The 17,325-nt window shown below is 34.4% G+C and overlaps 2 protein-coding genes across 2 annotated transcripts; both read left to right on the top strand.

Annotated features, from left to right (window-relative positions):
• The first annotated feature begins 3,949 nt into the window (after window positions 1–3,949).
• On the top strand, window positions 3,950–6,427 carry LOC121808151 (CBL-interacting serine/threonine-protein kinase 12-like). Its single transcript, XM_042208527.1, has 2 exons — window positions 3,950–5,687; window positions 6,129–6,427. The coding sequence occupies exon 1, from the start codon at window positions 4,174–4,176 to the stop codon at window positions 5,617–5,619; it is 1,446 nt and encodes a 481-aa protein (XP_042064461.1). The 5' UTR covers window positions 3,950–4,173; the 3' UTR covers window positions 5,620–5,687; window positions 6,129–6,427.
• A 2,767-nt stretch (window positions 6,428–9,194) lies between these two features.
• Window positions 9,195–13,313, top strand: LOC121808727 (protein CHUP1, chloroplastic-like). Its single transcript, XM_042209318.1, has 5 exons — window positions 9,195–9,353; window positions 11,843–12,156; window positions 12,237–12,348; window positions 12,841–12,975; window positions 13,052–13,313. Exons 1-5 carry the CDS (start codon window positions 9,195–9,197, stop codon window positions 13,151–13,153), a joined length of 822 nt encoding a protein of 273 aa, XP_042065252.1. The 3' UTR covers window positions 13,154–13,313.
• The last annotated feature ends 4,012 nt before the right edge of the window (window positions 13,314–17,325 follow it).

Consider the following 17,325-nt stretch of genomic DNA (forward strand, 5'->3'; position numbering starts at 1 on the left):
AACACATCACTATTAGAATTTACAATTTCCTTTTTTTCACATTTACATTTTACACGCACAAAAAAATGTACAATTTCCATTAATTTTCTTACTTGCAAATAGGGAAATAGTAGAGCATATATTGTCTATTAATTTGCTTACTTGCAAAACTATCTAAAAGATTATCAATATCTTTCCATAATCGAAGCATCCACAAACTAAACACAAAAAAGCGTTCGACTAAATGTCTTACCGAAAAAGCGAGAGAGTAATAGTATTTTCAGAAACAGAGGGGAAAAGTGGATTTTTATGCAGTCTGCAAACGGTGAGAATTTTGATGAAATACAAAAGTAAGAAGGAAAACTCGGCGTAGTGCTTCACAGTGTTGTTTACAAAACGCAAAACACAAAGGAGTGGATGTTGACGACTGGATAGCTACGGCGACGACGATGGCGATTGATTGAATGTGGTTTAATTTCCATAACAGAGAGGAGGATGAGAGAGAAGAAGAATCACAGGTTCCTTTTCAAATGAATTTAATTTGCCAACCTAACCTGATGTTGGAGTAAATTCAATTGGCTATGCAATGACCATAATACCCCTGTCTTGTTATTATGAAGTAAATTTGTGATTGAGGGAACTAATTCCTCCTTAAATTCGAAAATTAATAATAGCTCTTGATTTTTTTAATTTTGTGGCTATGAGTTGTTCTCTAGTTATTTGGTTAAGAGATATTTATCATAAATCACTACTATATATATATATATATATGGCCTGCCTCATGCCTAAAAGTTTGAAGAAATCACTATTTGTCCGTGCATTTTCAACTTCCCTTTATGGCCACAGATAGGTTACAAAAATTAGTACAAGTCATGAAGTATATACTGATTAGCTTCGCTCTCTAGAAGTTTCATAAATCCATTATTTTCAGATTTTTTCACAATTATTTTATAAAACTCCAATATGACCAAAAGATTTTGAAAGAAATGAAGAATATATGACTTAAGAAAGTAATGAGAGGACATAAGTTACAAATTTATGAGTAACCGATACCTGTTGGTTTTGCTTTTATTTAGTTTATTTTTTGCTTGCTGCTTCCTTTTAAGTTTTATTTGGTTTAATTTTTTATATTTTGTATTATTGTTTTTTTTTGGTAATTGATTTTTCTGTATTGACTTTGTAATTTGTATACTGTCTTGAGCGTGGTTTGAGCCTATTGATTTTATAAAAAGAAGTCCTTGTCATGATCTAAGGAAGTACGCGTAATCTACATTTTCTTGACTATTATATTAATTTAATTACTTAAATAATCAATGAGAGAAGACACTTTGACACGAGATAGAATATAAGCTAATGTTGATGAAGTGTCACTTGCCAAGTTTTACTACATGAATTAAAAATTCCAACTTATTTTTCTAAATATACAAATTTCAATCATAATCGCTAGCGGTACCTCGTTGAGCCATTTTCTTGTACGCAACATATATTAAGATAATATATAGTTCAATTACACCGCCATAAATGATTTACAAACTAGCCCATGATAATAGTTAAGATATTAAAATAGTGTGCGTGACTTTTATTTGTACATTTACTTTAATAAATGAAGAAATCAAGTGACAAATAAATTTTGGGCAACTAACATCATGAATTTCAAACCTCATGACACTGTTTATGTATTTCATTATAATGAGCACTAGTGCACCGACGAAATCATTTATCATTTTACTAATAATTAACTTTACAGAAATAAGAGGTCCTCTTATAGTTTTTTAGATAAGAGGTCCCTCTTTTATAATTAATTGTTAATTGTTAATATGCTTGTGTGATAATGTATATATTCAAACCATAAACAAAATTAGCGTATATTACAAAAAGTGACGATAATCAACTTTCAAAACCGCATAAAATAGTTGAAGACGTGCTTTAATTAGTAGATAAAGTTTGTTTAGTAGATTATAAGCAAGAAAAGTGACCTGCTTTGGGATATGAAATGATTATGATTGGCATTGATGATATTTAGTCCTCATATTTTATCATTGAGTAAAATAGACTTCGTCTATAATAGAACTTCTAAACTTGGTCTACTTAAATTCATACTCCATACAATCCGCGGGCAGCAAACTTAAAGAAGGCATTCAACACTGAAATCTTAAGCAAATTAACCTTACTATATATCATGGAAAATAAAAAAGACAAAAAAACTAGTAATTAATTACAAAATTTAATTCCTAATTATGAGATTTGCATGTTATTGTAAGTTAACTTACAAATCACCCTCCTAATAAAAAAATACTATACTATAGATTCAAATATATTTCTTTCATTCTTTAAATATAAAACTATTTATATTTTGATCTGTATGTAAAAATAGAAATTTTCTATTTTAGAAAACATTTTTTCTCTGATGAAATATCATTCATTCTCCATTAACAATATTCAATCACTTTTTCTTTCTATTTTCTTCTTACTTTATCAAATATGTATTAAAATTTATGTATTTTCAAAAATTCCCTTCGTAACTGATTTTAACAAATCCTTAAGAGTGCGATTGCTATCTCTTCTCTATCTTAATAATTTATTCTCTTTTTTTCTCTACTATTTTTTCATTAACTAATACTCCCTCGTACCATGAAAAATATGACACATTGTGAATGACACGGGTTTTAATGTAGAATTGGTAAAGTAAGAGAAAAGGGAAAAAAGTAAGAGAAAAGTAGTATTAGTGGAATGTGAGGTCCATATTATTAGTAAGAGAGAATAGAAAAAAGTAAGTGGAAAGGGAAAAAATAAGAGAGAAGCAATGTTAGTAGAATGTGAGGTCTATATTATTAACAAGAGAGAAGGGAAAAAAACAAGAGATAAGTTGTTGAAAACTTTCCTTTTTAAAATATATTCTATTTTTCATGGATAATAAAAAATGACAAATGTGCTCTATTTTTTATGAACAAATGAAATAATATTTGTGCTTAAAAGAAGTACTCATTGTCCATATACAGTTGTTAACATTATTATTCTTCCCGTAGAAATAATATAGTCGGTGCAAGTTCAAAGGTCGGAACACAACCAAGGAAATATCATATCGACAATTAATTTGAACTAATTTGTGATTAATACGTACTCTCTCCATTTTAGTAAAAATAAAAACTATTTTCATTTTACTTTCTCCTATAAAAATAATTCACTTTTATTTTTAATATTTTTTCTTTTTAATAAAATGGTCTTCGTTCTCTGCTAATACACTTTTATAACTTTTCTTTTTTATATCTTTTACTTTATCAATTATATAAATTTATGTCATCTCAAATATTTTTATTTTTATGAGATGATGAGAATAATATATATAAGTGGTGTAATACTTCCTCCATTCTACTAGTACATTAGAAGTCTCAATTAAGTATTATACAAGTTTTAAGAAAGGTAAAGAAAAATTATTTAAATTAACGATAATGGAATGTGAGTCTTAATTTTATGTACTACTCTCTCCGTCTCACTAAAGATGACACGTTTCCTTTTTAGTTTGACCCTACTAAGATGACACATTTCCTTTTTCTGAAAACTTTAACTCTCTAATTAATACACCCAACCACTTTTTCTCACTCCTATTAAAACATTCATCTCTCTTTCTCTCTCTATTTTAATACTTACATCCATCTATTCTCTCTCCAATTAAACACATTAACTAATAACTCCTAAAATCTCGTGTCAGCCAAGGAATGTGTCATTTTAGCCGGAACGGAGAAAGTATTATTTATAATAGAATACAAGTGAAATAAGGTTAGTGAAATATGAAGTTGATTATTTTTCAGAGAAAAAGTGAATCGAGACTATTAGCCATAAGATTGATATTAACATGGACAACCGGGATTTCTAATATGGGATGAAAAGAAAATAGTACTAGTATTTTACAAGACAAGTTCTGAATAATTATTTTATCTTTGATAGTATTTATGATTAGATGATTGTATCCTTACAACCAATCATTCGCTCCGCGTCAACCATTTTTTACTCAAATACAGTACAAATCCGCTGTTTTTTCGAAATTCAATAAATTCCCAATTTCTGTTCAGCTAACATTTCCAAAGAGATTCGCATCGCAGCAAGACGTTGATAGAATATAGGGTTCTCGATCGACATCGAATTACAATTGAAGTGAGCTTTGCCTTAATCAGCTGTTATAAATCCTCGGAATTAATGGCCGCCGTCGCCAACAATAACAACAACAACAACAGCAAGGGCTCCGCCGCGAGCTTATCGTTGAAATCGCCGAAGCAGAAGGAGCTGCAGGGGCTTCTATTAGGCCGATACGACGTCGGACGCGTCATCGGCCATGGAACCTTTGCGAAGGTCTACCACGCGCGGAACGTGAAGACGGGGGAGGGCGTCGCGATTAAGGTCACCGACAAGGAGAAGATCCTCAAGGTTGGTCTAATGGCGCACATCAAGCGCGAGATCTCGATTCTCCGGCGCGTGCGCCATCCCAACATCGTCCAATTGTTCGAGGTGATGGCGACTAAATCCAAGATCTTCTTCGTGATGGAGTTTGTGAAAGGCGGTGAGCTCTTCAGCAAGGTGGCGAAGGGGCGGCTCAAGGAGGAGGTGGCGCGGAAGTACTTCCAGCAGCTGATCTCCGCCGTGGCGTTCTGCCACGCGCGCGGCGTCTACCACCGTGATTTGAAGCCGGAAAATATCCTACTCGACGAGGACGGTAACCTAAAAGTCTCCGATTTTGGATTGAGCGCGATTCCAGAGCAAATTAAGCAAGACGGACTATTCCATACTTTCTGTGGCACGCCGGCGTATGTCGCGCCGGAGGTTCTCTCGAGGAAGGGCTACGACGCGGCGAAGGTCGATATCTGGAGCTGTGGTGTGATTTTGTTTGTTTTAATGGCGGGATATTTGCCGTTTCATGATCAAAATGTGATGTTTATGTATAAGAAGATTCACAAAGGGGATTTCCGGTGCCCTAGGTGGTTCTCCCCCGAATTGATTCGTTTATTAACTCGTTTGCTTGATATAAATCCTGAAACTAGGATTACTATACCGGAAATTATGGAGACGAAGTGGTTTAAGAAGGGATTTAAGCATGTGAAATTCTACATAGAAGATGATAAGTTGTGCAGTGTCGATTCGTCTGAGAATAGTGATGAGTTTGCTTTGCTTGATCATTCATTGTCTGAGTCGGAGGCTGAGTTGGAGAGCAGGCGGAGGATCACTAGCCTCCCTAGGCCGGCTAGCTTAAATGCGTTCGATATCATCTCCTTCTCACGTGGCTTTGATCTGTCGGGGCTGTTTGATGAGGGATCAGATGGAGGGGCGAGGTTTGTTTCAGGGGCGCCAGTATCAACTATCATATCAAAGCTGGAGGAGATAGCCAAGGTTGTGAGCTTTGCAGTGAGGAAGAAGGATTGCAGAGTGAGTTTAGAGGGATCTAGGGATGGTGTGAAGGGGCCACTGTCAATCGCAGCTGAGATATTCGAGCTAACACCTTCATTGAGAGTGGTTGAGGTCAGAAAAAAGGGGGGTGATAGGCAAGAATATGAGGATTTCTGCAACAGTGAGCTGAAGCCAGGGTTGCAGAGCCTTGTTACAGCGGAAAATGGTGTGAATTCTTCTTACTTACCTTCAGATACTGAATAGGAGGGGAAGGAAAGCATAAAATACATTCATTCGGACACTAAATGGGAGGGCAAGGAAGGCGAAAACGAGTACGTGATTTTATCCGCCATTTTTCTTTCTGAAGATGTTTCTTTTTTTTTGTTTTTCTACCATGGATATATACTTGTGCTTTGCTAGTAGCTGTTATAATGTGAATCTTGTGTGTTGGTGTAGAAATATTTGTTGATATCCTTAATGGGAATGAATGTATGAATACACCATTGTCTCTGCTCTTGGATTCTTGAATGTTTGGACAAATGAATGTCTGTTGCCTTTTTTACCATGAATAAACCACTGCAGACAGCATGAGAGCCATACCTAGTAATGCTATATTAGGATAGTAATGAAGTTTAAGGTATCTCAAGATCCTAACCTTGTGGTGTAAATGTATTACTGTTTATAGTAAAACACGTGCACTCTAACCATATACCACATGATTTTGCATCAAGAATCGGTTCGATCACGGTCTTTTTATTCTTCGATGAAAATAGGTTAGTTGGGTATGACGGACGGGTTTGTTTACCTGCACACGAGATCTTCCATTTCACAGGGTTTCCCGATTTCATATTCCGTTAAAACTGAGCATGGGATTGAGCACGATGAAAAACAGCGGATTGGCTCTGTTTAGGCATTCCACTAAATGCATATCAACCATTGTTGAAGTAAATTCTACATCAAGACTGGTTCTTGACTCTTGTTAAGAAAGTGGATAAATTCACTGTTAGTACTCCATAGAATTGTGAAATAGGACAGTTATGAGACATATTGCCTATAAACATGATTTTGGGAAGTGTTTGCTTGTCCTAAACAGGTTGGTAACGGATCATTTCCACAGAAATATGCATCTGCTATATGCCTAATAAGGTAAACAAGATTAAGTGTCCCATCTTATATAAATGAAGTGTCAAATATCGCATCGTGTTCGTGTGGATCTTATCATGTAGTTGGATGATTAATTGTGTCCCACAATAAATGCTACCGAACTACAGTTGAATGCTGTTGGGTATTACTTAATCTACATGATCATTTTCCTCCAAATATTTTACTTCTATGGTCACTATCGCCCAACATTTTGTGTCCCACTATTAATTTCATAGTGTTTAAGAGTGTTTATTACTACAAAGTGAAAACCAAATAGATCAACCCTAATAATTATCAACTAAAATTTGAAATTTAAATACTAGATCCATATGGTTAATTGCTGCAACGAGAAGGGAATTTTGCAGGCTACAAGTTTCCGGTGAGTTAGACCATCTCTAATCATTTACATTTTACACCAAATTCAATTTTTACACTATTTTTTTGGTATATGTCACGCTAAATTTTTGCAATAGGCCATATTCGATGTTGTTTCATAGAAAAATTCAAAAATTCGCTTTGAATTTGGTGTATAGTTTGAGAAGTTTTCTACACCAAAACTCATTTTTAGTGTGTGGTTAGAGATGTTCTAACTTTATGATTTGAAGTGACGTCGATAGTTGCTTTTTTTCATTGTAAAAATCTTGCTTTTTTCATTGTAAAAATCCCAAACACAACATCGATCAACTTATTAAACAAACACAAGAAGCTCACTCTTCTTATATCGTTGAATTTTCAAGAAAATGGTTTTATTCATCTTGTAATCGACATAACCATAAAAATATTATCATCAAACGAGATTATAATAATAGGTTTTTGTTTAATCATACAAACGACACGAGTGGCCGACTACCCAGACAGTTGAAAAAGTTATGGCTGCATTAATTTGTGCTGCTTGGTAGAACATAGTAATGAAAATCAACATATAAATTTCTTAAATTTGAAACATTAAAGTGAGTAACATAAGTTGTAATATACATATACACACAATTAGTGAAGCCAGGATTTTAGCGTTGAGTGATCCAAATTACAATTATGGAGTATTTTTTTGTTTCGTAGTTGCTAAAAAATCTATGACGTAAGCAGGGAGGTTACAAAAGGATATGGATAATGATAAATAAATAAATAAATAGAGAATAATCAATATAAATTAAAGATTCATACGGTAATTATAATTAAAGTAAAACATTTACTTAAATTGAATAGACCACTATTTAACGATCTCAACTTAATTTTTAACATAATTTCATACTCCCTCCATCCCCAAAGAATATGCACTTTGGGGTCAGCATGAGTTTTAATGTAAAATTGAGAAAGTAAGAGAGAGGTAAAAGAAAAAATAAATTAAGTATTGTTAGTGGAAAATGAGTCTCACCTCATTAGAGAGAAAAGACTTTCCAAAATTAGAAAGTGCATATTATTGTGGGACAGATTAAAAAGGAAAGAGTGCATGTTCATGAGGGATATAAAATTAGAAAAACAACAAAAATAAACAAGTGAAGAATAAATACGAAAACGACAAAATAAAAGTAAACAAATGGTAGATTGAATATAGAAACAACGAAATCTCTTTTAGATTTAATGATAATTATTTAATGATCTTAAATTTCTTTTGGTAAAAAAATTAATAATAAAATTATAAAAATAAGTAAGTGAGAGAATATATAAATACATGGGAAGCAAAAAAAATGAAATGGAGGATATATCAATTAATGAGAAATAACAATAATGACCAAATCAAATAATTTATAACTGAAAAACACTCTGTAACAAAAATCGCACATAGAACAACCATCTATGCAACTACAATGAAAAATAATTATGAATAAAGAATAATGTCTAAAAATTTTCATTCATAATTCACACTTTTTAGGTATGGTACAATATCGTATCATAAGCTTTCGATACACAAACGTTACGAATTTCTTATACCGTGGTATACCGAAAATATTACCGGTATATACTGGTATAACGAATATTACCGATATATATGAATATTACCAACAAATTTAACGAATATTACCGATATATACGAATATTACCAACAAATTTAACGAATATAACGAATTTACCGGTATATATTACCAAATATAACGAATATTACTGAAAATATTACCGATATATACTGATGTTACCGGTATATCGATAGTCTAAAATATGTATCGAAATCAATACGTATCAAATTAACGTTATATATCGTATATAAGGATTATATAATAATATAATTTAATATTTTGTATTAAAGCACTAAATTATCCAATAAATCTATAAATCTTTTATATATTTTTCGTTATAATGTTGCAGTGTACCGAAGTTCGGTATACCATCCCGGTAAGGTATACCGATGTTCGGTACAATATACTGAAATATTGATACGGTAACGGTTGTGATATCACGCATACCGAAGTTCGATATATCGTAATTCAGTATATCAAAACTTTTAATACGATAACGGTATGATATTTCAGTACAATATACAGTATAGCATTTTCGATACGATATACCGTACCGACCCAGCCCTAAGTAGGGGATCAATTCCCCCAGTTTAGAAACACAACATTTTTCGACTTTTCTTTAATATATATACTCTTACACACTACACAAATATTCCATCTCCAATTCTCCATTCATTTCCAACTGCATTACAAAACCTTCTTCATGGAAGAGCCATCTTCCCCACCGCAGGCTCCGACCAGAGCATGCCGGACGTCGTGCCCCCCTCCGCCGCCATCGGCTCCTCCTCGCCGCAGGCTCTGACAAGAGCATGCCCAATGCCGATGGAGATGGCACTTCCGACGACTCCGTTGTTGGTGGAGGTGGCACTTCCGATGAAGATGGCGTTTGCGATTGTGGTAAACGTAAGCTTGATGACGATGCACAGATCTTATATGTATTCATATTTTTGCAAGTTTATAATTATATACTCCCTCCGTCCCATAGTAGATGTCACACTTGGGAGATGACACAAGATTTTAGGAGATGTTATTTTGTGTGTTAAGTAGTGAGAGAAAATATAATTTTATAATTGATGTGAGAGGGGACTTTTTCCAAAAGAGAAAATGTGACATCTTTAGTGAGACAAACTAAAAAGGAAAGTGTGAAATCTACTATGGGACAGGGGGAGTATTATTTAGTATTGATAGTAATTTAATCATAAAAATAATAATATGGTTACATAGATATAAAATAATTTAAGTGTAAGAACCTAATTTAAAGTTGTTGAAGCATACTCCTTTCGTCCTATAAAAAATATGTGCACTTTCCATTATCTATATACATCAATTTATTTATAATTTATATCAACCCACCATTATAACTCATTACACACTAATAATAATGTGTGTCTCACTATCCATGAACACTACTTTATCTACCACTATCATCATCTCTCTTACTTTACCAATTGTGCATTGATTCCCGTGTTATTTCAGCTGTCCATATTTTGGTGGGACTGAGGGAATATATGATAATGCGATGCAAAAATAATATCTAGATGTAACTGAAGAAGAGTTGGTGCGGGAAGCACTCATGGATGACCGACCGTGTGGCGAAGGTTGCATGCATATCCACATTTTATAAATTATAATCCAATACTAAAATGAACCCGTTTTAAAATAAAATTGATTGTTCTTTTAAGTGAAATAGGATTGGATGAACTAAAAAAACTTATCTTTTAGAGACATAAAAATTGAGACACAGTCACTTGCATTGGAAGTTTTAAGAAATAACAATTTAGGACACAAAAGAAGACGTCTCTAAACTAAAGACAAATTAATTTAATCTTTTGTTTTTTTATGATGCTTCCATTTGCATCATCGAATTTTAGTTGGGATACTAACAATAACGACACTTTTAAAGTGTTTGTGTTATATTAAGAAACACGAACTAGCATTATTTTGTATTAAAAACTGCTCTTAGCACTTTTTTGTTGTAGTGAATATAATTAAATTTTTAACTCTAACGTTAGATCAGTTTTGATATTAATTATTTTATTGCTAAAAAGATGCAACATTAACTCATTGGAGGTAGTGCAGAAATCACTCAAGCACATAAACTATACTAGTATGATATACTCTCTCTATTACATAGTAGTGAAGACATTTTTTTTCCGGCATGGAGATTAAGAAAATGAAATGTAATGTATTAAATAAAAAAATAAAAAAAACTAATAAAATAAGAGGGGGAAAAAGTAGAGAGAATAAAATAAAAGAGGGATAAAAAGTAAATGAGAACGTATGGAACGTATCAAAATGACAAAATGATTTCATTACTGTAGAACGGAGGAAGTGGTATATTTTACTTAACTTTCTCTTTGTATTCGTCTTATGGAGTCTATATTGTTATTTTAATTTAGTCGTTTATGAAATTCAATAAACGTAGCTTACTCAATTTAAGTATTCATTTTCTTAGAAATTTTACTTCTCACATTTTCTGCAGTAATAAAATAATGGGAAAATAATTTTAGCAAAACAATCTTACCAATAAAAGTGACTAAGTAAAATTCTACCATAATTTTATTGATTGAATTTTATATCAAAGTGTTTATTTAGGATTGTATTCAAATCCTTTTCCCCCTATTAATCCAATCTCATTCTTAATCTCATCCATGGATTTTTAGTGATCGGATGGTTAAAATATTTGGCTGAAATTAGTTAATTCTCTTAATATTTAACGTGTAAAGGGCTTAATAGACATTAGCATTTGGAGTTAGTTATGGAATGCTCCATGATTTCAGCGGTAGAGTATTCCAGCAGTTTAGCAAAATATTTTATGCAGATTTCGTTGAATTGTTACTCCATTCGTCCGGGTTTAATTGAAGAAGGTGTAGCAGTCGATTTCCCCCCGGCGGGCTCCTCCTCCAACCTCCGAAGGGGGGTAACATCGAGGCGCAGTTGGCGAAGGTCAGGAGAGTTTCCGGAGGTTAGTGAGTTTTACCACTCGCTGCATGCGGAGGGATTCGAGCTTTAGACGCGATTTCCGGGCGCCTTCCTCTGATTGGATATTGGGCCGAGCTGGCGCAAGATTATGATTGGGAGAAATTGAGTCCGGTCTTCAATTTACTTGCTGGTAAATTATTTATTTTTTTTTATTACAAATAGCCACATCTAAATAGCATTCTCACGGACACGTGTCAGTTTGTTCGTCTTTTTTTCTCTACTGGATTTTGGCAATTTCATTTTGAATATAAAAAGGGCTGAAATTCAAAATCCATATTGGTGAAATCCAGAAAGCTGTAAACTTGAATGATACCATGTGGTCTTTTACGACTTTATTAAATTCAACCATGTTGATTGTTGGCCGCGTGATTTAATTATACTTACTAATGTTTTCCATGAATTGATTGCAGATCAAGACAGATGTGGAGACCCAAGGAGATTTCATCAGTTTCTTGATCAAAGAAGTTCAAAATGCTGCTTTCACTGACATTGAAGATGTAGTCCCTTTTGTTAAATGGCTTGACGATGAGCTCTCACATCTGGTTGATGAGAGAGCTGTGTTGAAGCACTTCAACTGGCCGGAGCAGAAGGCTGATGCACTGAGAGAAGCTGCTTTTGGCTACTCTGATCTGAAGAAGCTGGAGTCTGAAGTTTTGTCGTTTCGCGATGATTCTAGACTGCATTGTGCTCCCGCTCTCAAGAAAATGCAGTCCCTCTTCGACAAGTATGTAAAATGCCACTTAAAAATTTTGAAGGTTGTGAGACGGCAATTAGTAATTCACTTTTGTGCCTTGTTTAATGCAGATTGGAGCACAGTGTTTACAATTTGTCGAGGTTGAGAGAAGTCGCTACTAATCGCTACAAACTTCACCATATTCCGATGGATTGGATGCTTGAAACTGGCTTTGTGAGTCAGGTGAATCCCCGACCTAATCATCTTGTTTGCAAGATTTACGATGTCTGTTCACTATAGTTAGTGGTGTATGCAAAAAAAACAGAGGAAATTGGTAATTTGTTTAGGCTAAACATGTGTTAAGAAGAAATTAAATAAAGGCTGTGAATGATTCAGTTTAGGTAGAGGACAATGGGGTTGAGAAGTGGTTTCGTCTGATTAAGCCTAATTTTGTATTGTCCACACGTGCTTCTCAGTACTAGTACTTTTTATGTTGTTGCTGATTAGCTGGGAATCTGGTTCTTTATACCTACCAAGATTTGTTTATGTTATGCTGCTATCTTGATTGTTATAAACTGATATTTATAAATTTAGGCAATGTAACATATGTTGTTGCCACATTTTCAACAAGCGAGATGTGTCAATCATCCCAACTCCCCTCTCCCTCTAAATAATTACACAGGAATTGAACCCTCAATTTGTTCTTATCATTTATATGGCATTTGAACTTTGCAGATAAAGCTGGCATCAGTGAAATTGGCAATGAAGTACATGAAGAGAGTAACGGCAGAGCTGGGAATGGTGACCGGTGGTCCTGAAGAAGAGGATCTCATAGTCCAAGGCGTCAAGTTCGCCTTTCGAGTTCATCAGGTAAGAATATATTTATGCTCGTGGGTTTTGTGTTTCACTTCGACACGGAGATTAACGGGTGGGGTTATTTTCTCAGTTTGCTGGGGGTTTCGATGCGGAGACCATGAAGGCGTTTCAAGAACTGAGGGACAAGTTTCAGTTGTGCCAAAATCAACACCAACGGAAATTTATTTGCTGATTCTGTAGCAAACTCAGCTTCAGAAAATGGCTTATTTTTTGTTGTTGTATAGAGTTCAAATATGGGACATATGCAGATTTGTTGTTAACTTACGGTCCAAATATATTTTTTTATTTGGAAATAAATGAAAATTTCACAATGACCTTTGCAACATATCTTATAATCTGATTCACGATTATATTATTCACCCATCTTGCACAGTCTCACAAATACTAATGTCAACAAGAAATAATAGACCATAAATATTGGGATTGTGAGAAATGAGATAAGAATATAGACACCAATAAAGGATATTGTTATATTGCTAACTCAATACTTAATTGCTAACTACAATTAAATAATGGCCATTAGTTATTCAAATCAAGGTTCTAGATCATCAGTCCAGGAATGTCAATATGATCAATAAATAGTTGTAACTAATTTTTGAAAAATAACTCTAAACTTTAAATGATTATAACTATCTAAATCTAAATTATTTTTTCACACAACATATATCAAATTAAAAATAATTTAATAAGAATTCCAACGAGATCTCAATTGCATATGTTTCGAGATCAAAATCTGAATTTGTTTTATGAGTTTTCATATTTTTTGTCAAACTGATAATATCAATATAATTAACAAAATATGTCAACTTAATATATGCAAAATGTCAATATGAAACTGTGTTGACATATTCAAAACATGGTGTTGATATATTCAATTCAATGTGTTGACATCTAAATTTAGAGTTTTTAATATTAAAAAAATAAAAAAAAAACGAATTTATATGTGGCAATTTATAGACCATTAGATCTTTCAAATCTTATTGTGTGAAATTAGTTGTAATTAGCAATTAAGGGGTGAGTTAGCAATTGATTATACCCCACAAACAAATATATATATGCTGGGTTTATTTGGTAGGAGAGATAGTTAGACCATCTCCAACAGTACTGCAAAACTTAAAATGCAGTAGAATAATATCTCCAACAGTACTGCAAAACCAATCCCATTATAGATTTTTGAAGAAAAAATACATATCTTTAGGTTTTCACTAACCGTATAAAAAAACACTTTTTATAGTTTGAGTTATTGGTCTGCCAAAACCAATCAACAAAAAACACTTTTTATTATATATGCCAAAAATGACTTCATTGGGCATAAAAAAAATCAAGGTTTTTTTTTACTTAAGCTGCCTAGATAAAGCTTAAATGTTGCAACATGTAAATAGTAGGAGTAGTACTAATAATCTTTGAGTGTATGTCTTCTCCACATATTTGTTGATTGCTCATTCTTTACTGAGAAGATTTGGTTAGCCATTTCGGACTAGGTTTTCCCTTTTTCTTCTCTTTTAAAAGCCGAAGCAATTTAGTTAGACATCTAGGACTAGATTTTTATTTTTGAAATCCGGATTTGGTGTAGATCTATCTATTATGGATCCTTTAATTTATGTATTACTATTAATTTTTATTTATAGCTTCATTTCTACATCTAGCAAGGAGATACATCTAAGATGGATGCATTCAACCTTGATATTCACTAAATGGTATCATTCGTCCCAAAAGAATATGCACTCTTTCATTTTTAGTTCGTTCTACAAGAATATGCATTTTCTAATTTTGGAAACTGTTTTCTTTCTTTCTATTGAGGTGAGACTCATTATCTACTAACAATACTTTAATTATTTTTTTATTTATCTCTTATTTTACCAATTGTGCATTAAAACTCGTGTCTAATTAAAAATAGATATTCTTATGGGATGGAGAGAGTATTCATTGTTACGTTATTTTTTTATATCCAATCTTGTCGCTAAGTGATCCCTTCCACATAATGGCATTAACTTTAAGTTGACTTTTGACTATTTTTATATTACTGCACACTCCGCAAACATGTTTCTACATGTTATATTTTGTTTTTGGTGTGTGATAATAGAAGTCAAACCTAGTACTCTTTTAACTTATTCCAAAATTTCTATAAATCAATTGTGGTGTAGTATATGTTACTCCTTATTTTGTTTTGAATTATGATAATAGAAGTCAATCTAGTAGTCTTTAAGTTATTCCAATATTTCTATAAATCAATTCTGGTGTAGTGTTCTCTTGTAATTTACTAAGCGACAATTGAAAATATATAATTTATACTCCTACTAGCTACTATATTCCAAATCCAGTTAAGCATGCATGGCTAATTACTCTTGTTTAGAAAGAGAATGCGAGCCATGCTTGCAATTTTAAGACCCATGTTGAAAATTCTTCATATTAGTTGTAATGTTGTATATATGTCCTACATGCACTAAAGACAAAGCACTTCTTTAACAACTCATTAATGTCAACTTACTAGCTGTATATATGGTGCATGACTCATTATCTCAACCACACCCTTCCAATTTAATTGTAGCCATGGAGAAAAAGTTTTATTGCATATGCATTGCTCACCATAGCCTTTCAACCACCTTGTTTAGCCAAAATGAGCCTTGCCACTGATCAAACTGCGCTTCTTCTCATACACTTGCAGCAAATTGGACTAATTCGAGCTCCGTCTGCAGCTGGATTGGCGTGTCCTGCAGCTTGCGTCACCAAAGAGTAGCTGCATTGAATCTCTCCGGCAGCATTCCACCACAACTCGGGCAGCTATCCTTCCTCGCCTCCCTCGACCTCACCAGCTGTCTTTCCTTCACAGGTTGAAGTTCATGTCTCTCCGACTTAACAACTTCACAGGAGAGATTCCTCCCATCTTTGGTCATCTACCAAAGCTAGAGTACTTGAATTTACGCAACAACAGCTTCGTAAGTGGAGAAATTCCAAAAGAGTTAGGCAGACTTGAAAATCTAGATTCTCTGTATATTAGTTGGAATCGTCTCTCTGGGGCTATACCATCAGCGATATTCAACTTGTCGAAGCTGGTGTCCATAGGGTTCTGTTAAGGACCTAAATCCTTAACGTCGATTTCCACGCAAAATTAAGAAACGAAATGTCGTCGTTGTCGAGCGCCCAACGCTGGGTCGTGACTTGGACGGCAAAAAGGGGCGGTTGAGCGCGAGATCAGCCTCGTCGGCAACCTTAGGAGATGTTTCTTATTTGCTACTCAATTGAGCCAAAAGAATGATAATTTCATATATTGATTGACTAACTATTATGAAAGACTCCATACATATTTATAATATGTGTGGATACAAAAGGATATGCTAAATCCCTATAATATCTAAACAAATTAAACAACTAAAGATAGCTATGAATCAAAAGATAACTAAATAAAAGATATGGAAGATAAAATACATCTAAACTAAAGAAGGACTCGTATCAACTCCCCCTCGGTTAAAATCCACCTTGTCCTCAAGGTGAGAACCACGAAGCAGCGAAGAGGGTTGAAATATCTCCTCCTGGATCAAACACCCACGAAATAGTTGTGCATCCCCCGTCATCATCCCCATTAAATTTTCGAACATGAGTGCAGACAACGGGTTTTGCAGGACTGTGTAGCTCGATGCGAAAGGTCTCTGTGGCAAACAAGCACATGATAAATTCATCATGTGGCAGCTCCTGCCCGCTATCATGTAGATCCGTTTTTTCCCTTGTCAAGGCCAGAAAATCACAGTTTCTTTTGCTAAAACCGACGCATATACCAGGATCGAATGCGCGCACTATGATCATGTTGATCATCTTAAAGATATCACTATCTTCAACATCTTTACAACCAACTAAACCTTTCGGTCCTATCTCATTCTCAATCCTTTTGTCTTCAATAATGCTCTCTCCCCAAACAAGATCATGAAGGCAAGGCACAACTTCATTTATTAAACAACACTCATCATCATCCTGCAGTTTCGTTTGCCACTCATTTGTCCTTGAGCTCAGGACAACAGCTTGAGAACGACGATTAGTGGCCAAAAATGGAGTTGTCACGGGCGGCGGGTGTACGGGCTGGGTAGGTCCTGGAGCGGAGTTCGGCAGTAGCTCCACAGCCGGTGTCGGACTCGGCTGCTGCGGCTGGCAATTTAATCGCAGCAGCGGTGGTGGCAGGTAAGGTTGGTGGACCTGGTCTGCGGCAGTGGTTGCCGTTAGAGGTGGTTCCTCACACGGAGGCTGGCGTGCTGGGGGCTGATTGGCATTGGTGCGGTGTTGCGGCGGAGACGATGGATCATTGTGGGGTAAACCTGACGTCCCAAAGGAAGCTATAGTATTTCTCAATGGAGA

This window comes from Salvia splendens, chromosome 6, assembly GCF_004379255.2.
Source record: "Salvia splendens isolate huo1 chromosome 6, SspV2, whole genome shotgun sequence".
Classification (NCBI taxonomy): Eukaryota; Viridiplantae; Streptophyta; class Magnoliopsida; order Lamiales; family Lamiaceae; genus Salvia; species Salvia splendens.

Coding starts and splice junctions, on each gene's coding strand:
- LOC121808151 (XM_042208527.1), top strand. CDS start 4,174: ATGGCCGCCGTCGCCAACAATAACAACAACAACAACAGCAAGGGCTCC.
- LOC121808727 (XM_042209318.1), top strand. CDS start 9,195: ATGCCGGACGTCGTGCCCCCCTCCGCCGCCATCGGCTCCTCCTCGCCG. Junction 12,157..12,236: donor ATGCAGTCCCTCTTCGACAA/GTATGTAAAATG, acceptor TGTTTAATGCAG/ATTGGAGCACAGTGTTTACA. Junction 12,976..13,051: donor TCGCCTTTCGAGTTCATCAG/GTAAGAATATAT, acceptor TTATTTTCTCAG/TTTGCTGGGGGTTTCGATGC.